This window comes from Cherax quadricarinatus, chromosome 37 (genome assembly GCF_038502225.1).
Source record: "Cherax quadricarinatus isolate ZL_2023a chromosome 37, ASM3850222v1, whole genome shotgun sequence".
Lineage (NCBI taxonomy): Eukaryota > Metazoa > Arthropoda > Malacostraca > Decapoda > Parastacidae > Cherax > Cherax quadricarinatus.
The window spans coordinates 14,568,926-14,581,276 of NC_091328.1; the positions used below are offsets into that span (position 1 = coordinate 14,568,926).

The following is a 12,351-nucleotide window of genomic DNA, read 5'->3' on the forward strand; positions in this document are numbered from 1 at the left end:
TTCTTAGAAATTTGTTGTATATGTGTATGAAATTTGAGTCTATTATCAAGGTGGATTCCTAAGAATTTTCCCTCTGTTAGCTTTGTGATAGGTGATCCGTTTATCATTATGTTAAGAGGGACATCTGTAGCTCTGTTACCAAACTGAATGAAGTAGGTTTTGTCAATGTTTAGTGTAAGTTTGTTAGTTCTCATCCAGGTAGATATTTTCTGTAATTCGGTATTTACAGTATTGGCTAGCGTGACTGGGCTCGGGTGGGAGAAGACGTATGTAGTGTCATCTGCAAATAGTGTGGGTTTGAGTAATTGCGAAGCATTTGGTAGGTCATTTATGTATAGGAGAAAGAGAAGAGGGCCAAGGACACTTCCCTGTGGGACACCAACTGTAATTGGTTGTGCAGAGGAGTTTGCCCCATTTGCATACACATATTGGCTTCTGTTGCTGAGGTATGACTTGAGGTAGTTGAGGGAGTGCCCTCTTATACCATAGTGTGACAATTTTACGTGGAGCAAGTCATGGTCAACTGTATCAAAAGCTTTACGTAAGTCAATGAAGATCCCCAGTGGGACTTCTTTTTTCTCTATTGCAGTGTATATATGTTCTAGCATGTGTATAATAGCATCATTAGTATTTTTATTAGGCCTGAATCCAAATTGGCAGGGGTTGAGTATGTTTTGGGAGATAAGGTAGGAGTAGATTCGTTTATGAATTAATTTTTCGAAGATTTTTGAGAGAGGGTGTAAGTTGGATATTGGCCTATAGTTATTCAACTCTGTTTGGTCTCCTCCTTTGTGGATCGGGGTGACCCTTGCTATTTTGAGTACTGTAGGGAAGGTGGAGGATTCAATGGATTTGTTAAAGAGTGTTGCAATGATTGGTGATAGCACTTGTGACACTTTTTTGTATATAAAGGGTGGTAAGGTATTTAAATCTCCTGCCTTGTTTTTTAGTGTGTTGATAATAAGGGAGACTTCGTATGGGTTAGTCGGAGCTAGGAACAGTGTGTTCGGGTAGTTGCCGGTGAGGTAGTCATTTGGTGGGGTATCTGAGCTTGGGATTTTATTGGCAAGGTTTTGTCCTATAGTGGAGAAGAAATCATTGAGTCTGTTTGCTGTTTCTGTTGGTGGGAGTTGGGGTTCATCTGATTTTGCTAATTTTATTTCGCTATTTCGTGATATCTTTTTTGTTCCTAGAATTTCTGATAGGGTTTTCCAGGTCTTTTTTATATCACCTCGTAAGTTGGATAATCTGTTCTCATAATACAATTTTTTTGCCCTTCTTATCAGGCTGGTTAGGATTGACGAGTAACGTTTTGTTTGGTCTCTGGTTATGTGACCCATTCTGTACTGTTTTTCATATTGGTGTTTTGTATTTATGGATTTGAGAATGCTGGGTGTTAGCCAGGGACTGTTCAGTCTCTTAGCTGTCATCTGTTTAGTTTTTTTAGGGCAGTGCTTGTTATAGAGGTATTGGGTCTTTTTTAGAAAATTATTAATACATTCGTCAATATCTGTATAGATTTCTAGCTCAGTGTGCCAGTCAATGTTTGCTACTGCTGTTGTGAAGTTATTAATGGCTGCCTCATTGTGAAGTCTGAAGGTGACTTTAGTAGTGTCTTGGGGTAATTTACCAAGAGTTGTTATGAGGAAAGTCGGGTAGTGGTCTGTGGTATTATCTGTAATTATGCCTGATTTTAAAGGGGATATGGTGTTGGTCCAGATGTGGTCAAGTAGGGAAACACTAGTCTCTGTAACTCTTGTAGGTTTTGTTACTGTTGGTAGCAACATACAGTTACTCATTGTGTTTGTGAATTCAGTAACGTGTGGGTCCTGGTCTTGCAGGAGATTTATATTGAAGTCACCTGAGAGTAGTAAGTGATCTTTGTTCATGCGTGCATCAGTTATCATACTTCCTAGGTTTTGACTAAATTGGCTAATGTTTGACTGTGGAACTCTGTAGATGTTTATCAATGTGAGAGGTTTTTGTAGGTATTTGGATTTGAATTTGGCTATTATATATTCCCCATGTTCATCCCTTGTGCAAGTATTAGTGATACATTCTAGTTGGTCTGAGTAGTATATGGCTGTGCCACCCCCTTGTTGGTCTGGCCTACAGTTGTGTATGGCTGTGTAACCAGGAATGGCATAGACATCTGTACTATCAGGCTTTAGCCAGGTTTCAGTTAGTGTAATGATGGACATATTGGCATGTAAGGAATTTAGTAATGCTATGAGGTCATCGTAATGCTTGCTTAAAGATCTGATATTGTAGTTAAAGATAGTTATGTTGTTGTTGGCACTGAGAAGTGCCTTTGATTGTTCTGCAGTGTAGTAATTACAGTAACTGTTTGATTCATTTAAGTCATTAAATAAGAGATTGGTATCAGGATCAATGCTTGTAATCATAAGATTTGTAGTGAATCTATAGTTAGAATTAAGTATAAAACAAAGTAAATAGTCTTAAGCTAAAAAATAGCACCTGAATTATTTAACAAATGTAAAATAATGAGCTAAGGTTGTTTTTTTTTTTTTTTTTTTTTTTTTTTTTTTTTTTTAAGCTAAAATAAAGGAGACAATATAAAAGGGACTAATACAAATATAGTGATGATCAAATAATGGAGCTTGGGAATATGATAGTAGGTAGTACTATAAAGGTAATTCTTTAAAGTTAGAATTATAGTATAAAATAATAATATAAAAGGGACTAATATAAGTTGTGGTGAACAATAAAGTGGTAATCAAATAATGAGCTTTGGAATATAATGGCAAAATTGTGAACTTATTCTACTTTAGCACCTGAGAATAGCACCTTGATTATTTTAACAATTGTGAATATATAAACTAGGGTAGTTATATAAAGCTAAAATAAAGGAGAAAATATATAAGGGACTAAAATTAAGTAATGGTAAACAAAGTTAAATGGACAGGTGGTCACTATGAAATAATATTGGTTTAGGAGTAAGATCTGATTTGTAATATTAAATAAATTGAGCAGTTTATTGCACAATAAAAGTAAAAAAAAATGAGGTAGTTGGTACTAGCTAGCAAAAGATAGTTTTGGTACTTGCAAAAAAGTAATTGGAATATACACTAATTGCATACACAATGAAAAGTGACTAAAAAAACAAGTAGTGATAAACAAAATTAAATGGACAGGTAAGAATAATGAATATTATTAATTTGGAGTAAGATTTGACTTGTAGTTTAAAATTATGAGCAATTAATAGCAGTAAGAAAGAAGTATAGAGTATTGGAGGTAGTTGGCATTAGCTAGTGATGAAAAATAATAAAAATAATTATGCACAATATAATAGTAACGTACACTATATGTACCACACGTATATATGTATTAAGGGCACTTATCTAATCTGTTACAGAAATGTTTTATACGTACCTGCAAACAGTTACAAGAATATAACTAAGATTTAATGCATAATCACTTTAATTGTGCATTTCATCCTTGCAGTGTTTTATTTTTAATTTTTCATATTAACATTAGTGAGGTGATATCATTGTTGGTGTAGAAAATGATAATGACTACTGAGATTACTTCATTCTCTCATAATGCTACAAGTGTTTTAATTGTTTTTCATATTACAGGAGTGGGGCACAACATGTTTAACTTTTGAAAAGGACCCTGAGCCATTTGGCAAGGCACGTGATGCTAACATTGTAGCCATTGCTCGTGAGATGGGCATTAATGTTATTGTCAAGACATCCCATACACTCTACAAGCCAGAAAAGTAAGTATGAATACCAGCAACATTTATACTATTTCAGTTATTATTATTATTATTATTATTATTTTATTATTATTATTTTATTATTATTATTATTATTTTATTATTATTATTATTTTATTATTATTATTTTATTATTATTATTATTTTATTATTATTATTTTATTATTATTATTATTTTATTATTATTTTATTATTATTATTATTATTACATTCTTGGAGGAGTGCTACACCCATAGGGGTCATACAGCACCTGGGGGCATTGGAAGCAGTCACGTTCTAAGGGGAAGGCAGGTTCAATTTCTTGGCTCAAGTGCCCCTCACCGTCATCAAGGAAACTACATTGATGGGATAAACAGTCATGAACAAGTCTTGTATTGTATTTTGTCTTTGCATTTCTGTCTTCTATTGGCTGCTCACTTTTAGACTTTCATTTGCCTATACATGAAGAGTGCTCTTAAATTTTGGGATGCATCTCATTTCTCAAAAGTTTACCTTCATTAAAATCCATTGTATATAAAGCCAACATGTTTTACATTCTATCCTATATACAGTATCTTTTTATTCCTTTTTCTTCCATGCCTACAGTGCTGTATAGCCCTTGTGGTTTAGTCCTTCTTTTTTATTATAATAATAAATCTTCCATGACTAATGATCAGCAGTAATAAGAGAAATGTTAATTGTTGCTTTACAGTATAACATGACATTTGACAAAAATGGGTTTAACCTACCAGATTGATAATCTGTTGCTATCTAGGTGGTATGTTTCTGTGCCCAGAAAAAGAAGAGTTTAGTGAAAAATTTGGCCTGTGGGAAAATAAAATTCTGAAATCAGTTTTAGGTTGACTCTTGGACATACACTATTTAGCAATACTGTAATAGCACTGTGTTTACCAAATCATAGCTATAAGAATTAACATACATTCAAATCAATTTTGTGCTGTATGCAGTCAGTTATTAAATGTTATTTTTTCTTTTCTACTAATGTAGAATTATCGACAAAAATGGTGGAAAACCTCCTCTCACATACAAAGCATTCCAAAATATCTTGATGAGCATGGATCTGCCTCCTCTACCTCAAAGCACAATCACTCTTGATGACCTGGAGAATAAATGTACCCCTATTTCTGATGACCATGATGAGAAATATGGGGTTCCCACTCTGGAGGAACTTGGTAAGTCTTTAATGTCAGTTCAGTATCAGCTTAGGATTTCTGATTAAAAGAAACCTGCAACATTAAGGAAGAATATACTCATTGCAGAGCAAACATTTAAATAGACAGTTTCACTCCATGTAGAACTTCATAAAATCATAACTTGTTAACAGATTTTTAAATGCCATCCACCTAGGTTTTTAATCTTCAGTAATTTTTTTTTTTAAGTCTTTTATTGTTATTTTGAGTTTTCTTCATGTTTTCATTTTATATTTTACTTAATTAATGCTTTTATATTGTACTGGTAATGTTTTTTTTTAGCTTACCTTTACTTATATATATTGACATAATTATACTTGATATAACAAGTTAATTGAATTTTTTTCTGACTGTGCACACCACTTCAGAGTACAGTTATGTACTGTGCTTTCACATGCCTTCTTCATTGCATACTGTATGGTATTTCTAATACCATACATGCCTTATAAGAGTAACAGTGATGTGTCTGATTATTAAAACAATATTGATGGTATGCACTACAAATCATTTAATATGTAAGGACATGTCAGACAAAATTTTCTTAAGATTCTAAGTAAATCCATATACATACAAAGAACATACTGCATCTTGAGACAAGCTACATATAATTGAAGCCCAGAGTGAAGGCATTCATGTTAAAACTTGTTAAATCAATAAAGCATAAAGATTCCATTCAAAAGGGAACAGTCAGGCAGTCTGTTTTTGGCAGTGAAGATGTCAGCTCAAGATTATGATGACAAGTAAATGCAGATAAGAAACTATAGACTGGAAGGAGTTTGAGGAAGCAAAAGAATACAAGGGGAATAAGAAACAGAAGTTACAATGAAAAAAAATCATTTTAAAGATTTGAAGACTCGAAAAAAAATTGAAAAAATTTAACGAATTTGCTAAGAAAACCTACTCGGATGATCAAAGCCTTGAGAAGAATGCAAATGATATAATAAGTATCCCCAGTGAAACCATTGAGCCAGGGACCTCTAAAAGTAAACCATTAAAGTTCAAGAGAGGTGCAAGTTCATTTTCTAATTGTTCTGTTAAATCTGTTGCATAAATCATATTCTAGCCTTAATGGAAAAATGATGGTTTAAAACACTGACACAGTGGTAGACACACACACATGCAGTATAATACCTGGAGTTTACCGGAACTCTCTCCAGGTAAACTCCAGGTATTATACTGCATGTGTGTGTGTGTCTACCACTGTGTCAGTGTTTTAAACCATCATTTTTCCATTAAGGCTAGAATATGATTTATGCAATAGAAATATGTTGGTGATAATTTAAGTAGCACTTATGATGATTACTATTTAATATTGTACAATACATCTTATTGTCTAAATTTATAGTTTCATTTTGACAAGGATGAAATATATTGATAATTTGTTTTTATTTTAATTTGAGCTTTAATTTAAAATAAAAGTTGTACATATGTACACAGCAGTTTTTGTGTTCACATATAATGGTTTTATCACCTTAATAGAAAGAGTGAGTGAGTGAGTGTTGTTTGTCTAAGACATTTGTCAATAGACTGCCTCTATAGTTTGTGTTAGTTACGATCTGTCGGACACTTGTCATGTGTGCATGCATGTGTGTGTGCTTATAGGGTTAGGGAACTAGGGGAAAGAAGGAAGAGCATTGAAATTTTCACAATCTTTATAACTTGCTATTGTTATAAAATTTAAAAAAAATAGTGTGAGTTTAGTGAATAGCTTTTGATACTTCATCTGCTGTAAGATCTGGAACTCAATGCTTGAAGCATCAAAAGGTCCTCTGCCTGCCAATCGATTCAAAGCTATTGTTAAAAAGCACCTCATCTTCCTAACGTAGTTGTAACAGCAATACATACGCAGTGTCAATCAAAACCAGCTTTCATCCAATTCTGTCCCAGTTTTTCTTCCATCCTTCCTTCAACTCCCATACATAATTGGTAACATATCTTGTCCCATTGTATTTCTGTTGTAACTAAGTAACTTGCTGTATCTTCACTATCTCTATTCAGTCACTCCACAAAAATGAAGATCATTGAATCAGTTTGCAATTGACCATTTGTCATTAGTTACCTTTTTGTATTCATAATTGTAGTTAATTTCATAAGAAATCTTAATAATCTCTCTAAATCTTAAGTAACATTTAAGACTTAGAATTAGTTTGCACCTACTAATGTTTTATTACTACTTTATTTGTACCTCATAAAGAAATAAATTTTTTATTGTATTCTTGCTAATATGAAATCTAAATTAATATTTGTGAAATAGCTAAGAAAAATGTGCTGCATTTATCCTTTTCTTACATATGTCTTTATTATTTTTTTAGGCTTTGACACAGAGTCACTACATCAAACAGGTTGGAAAGGTGGGGAGAGTGAAGCCCTGGCCAGATTAGAGCATCATCTAGAGCGTAAGGCCTGGGTAGCCTCTTTTGGTAGACCCAAGATGACTCCTCAATCCTTATACTCGTCTCGCACTGGGCTGTCACCATACCTCAGATTTGGCTGTCTGTCTTGTCGAAGATTTTTTTCAGAACTTAATGACCTTTACAGAAAGGTAAGTTGTGGAAAGTGACATTGTTCCTTAAGACATCTGCTGTCCATGTTCACCCATCAATATAAAGTGGGTACCTGGGTGTTAGTTAACTGGTGTGTGTTGCATCCTGGGACAAAACTGACCTAATTTGCCTGCAGTGCTATGCATAACAAGCAGCATTCTATATAGTAGTATGTCAGTGATGTAAGCTAGGCCTTGTACAGTACATGTACTTGTAGAAATAAAGCTATATTATTATTATATTGTACAAGCATTTTATTATTATTATTTTTTTTTATTATCACACTGGCCGATTCCCACCAAGGCAGGGTGGCCCGAAAAAGAAAAACTTTCACCATCATTCACTCCATCACTGTCTTGCCAGAAGGGTGCTTTACACTACAGTTTTTAAACTGCAACATTAACACCCCTCCTTCAGAGTGCAGGCACTGTACTTCCCATCTCCAGGACTCAAGTCCGGCCTGCCGGTTTCCCTGAACCCCTTCATAAATGTTACTTTGCTCACACTCCAACAGCACATCAAGTATTAAAAACCATTTGTCTCCATTCACTCCTATCAAACACGCTCACGCATGCCTGCTGGAAGTCCAAGCCCCTCGCACACAAAACCTCCTTTACCCCCTCCCTCCAACCTTTCCTTGGCCGACCCCTACCCCGCCTTCCTTCCACTACAGACTGACACACTCTTGAAGTCACTCTGTTTCGCTCCATTCTCTCTACATGCCCGAACCACCTCAACAACCCTTCCTCAGCCCTCTGGACAACAGTTTTGGTAATCCCGCACCTCCTCCTAACTTCCAAACTACGAATTCTCTGCATTATATTCACACCACACATTGCCCTCAGACATGACATCTCCACTGCCTCCAGCCTTCTCCTCGCTGCAACATTCATCACCCATGCTTCATACCTATATAAGAGCGTTGGTAAAACTATACTCTCATACATTCCCCTCTTTGCCTCCAAGGACAAAGTTCTTTGTCTCCACAGACTCCTAAGTGCACCACTCACCCTTTCCCCTCATCAATTCTATGATTCACCTCATCTTTCATAGACCCATCCGCTGACACGTCCACTCCCAAATATCTGAATACATTCACCTCCTCCATACTCTCTCCCTCCAATCTGATATCCAATCTTTCATCACCTAATCTTTTGTTATCCTCATAACCTTACTCTTTCCTGTATTCACTTTTAATTTTCTTCTTTTGCACACCCTACCAAATTCATCCACCAATCTCTGCAACTTCTCTTCAGAATCTCCCAAGAGCACAGTGTCATCAGCAAAGAGCAACTGTGACAACTCCCACCTTATGTGTGATTCTTTATCTTTTAACTCCATGCCTCTTGCCAAGACCCTCGCATTTACTTCTCTTACAACCCCATCTATAAATATATTAAACAACCACGGTGACATCACACATCCTTGTCTAAGGCCTACTTTTACTGGGAAATAATTTCCCTCTTTCCTACATACTCTAACTTGAGCCTCACTATCCTCGTAAAAACTCTTCTCTGCTTTCAGTAACCTACCTCCTACACCATACACCTGCAACATCTGCCACATTGCCCCCCTATCCACCCTGTCATACGCCTTTTCCAAATCCATAAATGCCACAAAGACCTCTTTAGCCTTATCTAAATACTGTTCACTTATATGTTTCACTGTAAACACCTGGTCCACACACCCCCTACCTTTCCTAAAGCCTCCTTGTTCATCTGCTATCCTATTCTCTGTCTTACTCTTAATTCTTTCAATAATAACTCTACCATACACTTTACCAGGTATACTCAACAGACTTATCCCCCTATAATTTTTGCACTCTCTTTTGTCCCCTTTGCCTTTATACAAAGGAACTATGCATGCTGTCTGCCAATCCCTAGGTACCTTACCTTCTTCCATACATTTATTAAATAATTGCACCAACCACTCCAAAACTATATCCCCACCTGCTTTTAACATTTCTGTCTTTATCCCATCAATCCTGGCTGCCTTACCCCCTTTCATTTTACCTACTGCCTCACGAACTTCCCCCACACTCACAACTGGCTCTTCCTCACTCCTACAAGATGTTACTCCTCCTTGCCCTATACATGAAATCACAGCTTCCCTATCTTCATCAACATTTAACAATTCCTCAAAATATTCCCTCCATCTTCCCAATACCTCTAACTCTCCACTCCTATTTTTAACTGACAAATCCATTTGTTCTCTAGGCTTCCTTAACTTGTTAATCTCACTCCAAAACTTTTTCTTATTTTCAACAAAATTTGTTGATAACATCTCACCCACTCTCTCATTTGCTCTCTTTTACATTGCTTCACCACTCTCTTAACCTCTCTCTTTTTCTCCATATACTCTTCCCTCCTTGCATCACTTCTACTTTGTAAAAACTTCTCATATGCTAACTTTTTCTCCCTTACTACTCTCTTTACATCATCATTCCACCAATCGCTCCTCTTCCCTCCCGCACCCACTTTCCTGTAACCACAAACTTCTGCTGAACACTAACACTACATTTTAGAACCTACCCCATACCTCTTCGACCCCATTGCCTATGCTCTCATTAGCCCATCTATCCTCCAATAGCTGTTTATATCTTACCCTAACTGCCTCCTCTTTTAGTTTATAAACCTTCACCTCTCTCTTCCCTGATGCTTCTATTCTCCTTGTATTCCATCTTCCTTTTACTCTGTGTAGCTACAACTAAAAAGTGATCTGATATATCTGTGGCCCCTCTATAAACATGTACATCCTGAAGTCTACTCAACAGTCTTTTATCCACCAATACATAATCCAACAAACTACTGTCATTTCGCCCTACATCATATCTTGTATACTTATTTATCCTCTTTTTCTTAAAATATGTATTACCTATAACTAAACCCCTTTCTATACAAAGTTCAATCAAAGGGCTCCCATTATCATTTACACCTGGCACCCCAAACTTACCTACCACACCCTCTCTAAAAGTTTCTCCTACTTTAGCATTCAGGTCCCCTACCACAATTACTCTTTCACTCGGTTCAAAGGCTCCTATACATTCACTTAACATCTCCCAAAATCTCTCTCTCTCTCCTCTACATTCCTCTCTTCTCCAGGTGCATACACGCTTATTATGACCCACTTTTCGCATCCAACCTTTACTTTAATCCACATAATTCTTGAATTTACACATTCATATTCTCTTTTCTCCTTCCATAACTGATCCTTCAACATTACTGCTACCCCTTCCTTTGCTCTAACTCTCTCAGATACTCCAGATTTAATCCCATTTATTTCCCTCCACCGAAACTCCCCTACCCCCTTCAGCTTTGTTTCGCTTAGGGCCAGGACATCCAACTTCTTTTCATTCATAACATCAGCAATCATCTGTTTCTTGTCATCCGCACCACATTCAAGCATCCCAGTTTTATAAAGTTTTTCTTCTTCTCTTTTTTAGTAAATGTCTACAGGAGAAGGGGTTACTAGCCCATTGCTCCCGGCATTTTAGTCGCCTCATACGACACGCATGGCTTACGGAGGAAAGATTCTTTTCTACTTCCCCATGGACAATAGAAGAAATAAAGAACAAGAGCTATTTAGAAGAAGGAGAAAAACCTAGATGTATGTATATATATATGCATGTGCGTGTCTGTGAAGTGTGACCAAAGTGTAAGTAGGAGTAGCAAGATATCCCTGTTATTTAGCATGTTTATGAGACAGAAAAAGAAACTATGCCTTGTACAGTACATGTACTTGTAGAAATAAAGCTATATTATTATTATATTGTACAAGCATTTTATGAAAGCATAATAAAAGCTGCTCTTTAGTCATTCAGGAATTTTATTAATTTAAAAAGTTAGCCTATTTTCTGTGTTTTACTTTTATAAATAGTATAATACAGGATCCCAGCTTACAAAATGCTCCAAGTTACAAATGTCCTCATTTACAAATGAGGCACTTACGAACCAATTAAAATTTTAAAACTGCTGAGCTATGGTATAAATATGAGTGAAACTTGTTGGTTTTCTTATGCAGTAGGGCTGCCAGGGATGAGAAGGAAAAGGATGGGGTAGGATAGAACAGCTAAAAAATAAAGGATTGTTGTTATACCTGGAGTATACCCAGAGAGGGTTTTGGGGGTCAATGCCCCTGTGGCCCGGTCTGTGATCAGGTCTCATGGTGGATCAGGGCCTGATTAACCAGCCTGTTGCTGTTGGCTGCACACAACCCAATGAACTAACCACAGCCAGGCTGGTCAGGTACTGACTTTAGGTGCCTGTCCAGTGCCTTCTTGAAGACGCCCAGGGGTACATACGAAGGACAGATGATAATAATAATATAATTAAATTAAGGGCCAACCCCAAAAGGGTCATAAAGCCAAAAAAAAAAAAAAAAAGCTGAGGAACAAGTCTTACCATTTTGGGTTTTAAGACACTTATCACATAGTGATGAGTGGTAATTGACCTAAAGTTTTTTTTTTTTTTAACAAGTCTGCCATTTCCCACCAAGGCAGGGTGGCCCAAAAAAAAAAGAAAATACTTTCATCATTCAACACTTTCACCATCACTCATACATAATCACTGTCTTTGCAGAGGCACTCAGATATGACAGCTTCTTTGTATTATTTTTTGTACAAGCAACTTGTTTGTCCTAGGTAGTAGGTTGGTAAATAGCACTGCCCAGGGAGGTACTACTGTCCTGCCAAGTGAGTGTACAATGAAAACCTGTAATTGTTTTACATGATGGTAGGATTGCTGGTGTCTTTTGTCTGTCTCATAAACATGCAAGATTTCAGGTATGTCTTGCTACTTCTACTTGCACTTAGGTCACACTACACATACATGTACAAGCATATATATACACACACCCCTCTGGGTATTCTTCTATTTTC

At 36.2% G+C, this 12,351-nt stretch overlaps 1 protein-coding gene across 4 annotated transcripts in view; it reads left to right on the forward strand.

The window, feature by feature from the left end:
• The window catches only part of LOC128702995 (cryptochrome-1), a 99,048-nt gene that overhangs the window by 62,987 nt on the left and 23,710 nt on the right, over positions 1-12,351 (forward strand). For all 4 annotated transcript variants that reach the window (XR_008409188.2, XM_053797517.2, XM_053797540.2 and 1 more), the window contains 3 exons: positions 3,600-3,742; positions 4,730-4,914; positions 7,245-7,474. Coding sequence is in view for 3 of the 4 variants with exons in the window: in XM_053797517.2 (XP_053653492.2) it covers positions 3,600-3,742; positions 4,730-4,914; positions 7,245-7,474 (558 nt within the window). In the remaining variant the exon portion in view is untranslated. The remainder of the gene's footprint in view (positions 1-3,599; positions 3,743-4,729; positions 4,915-7,244; positions 7,475-12,351) is intronic.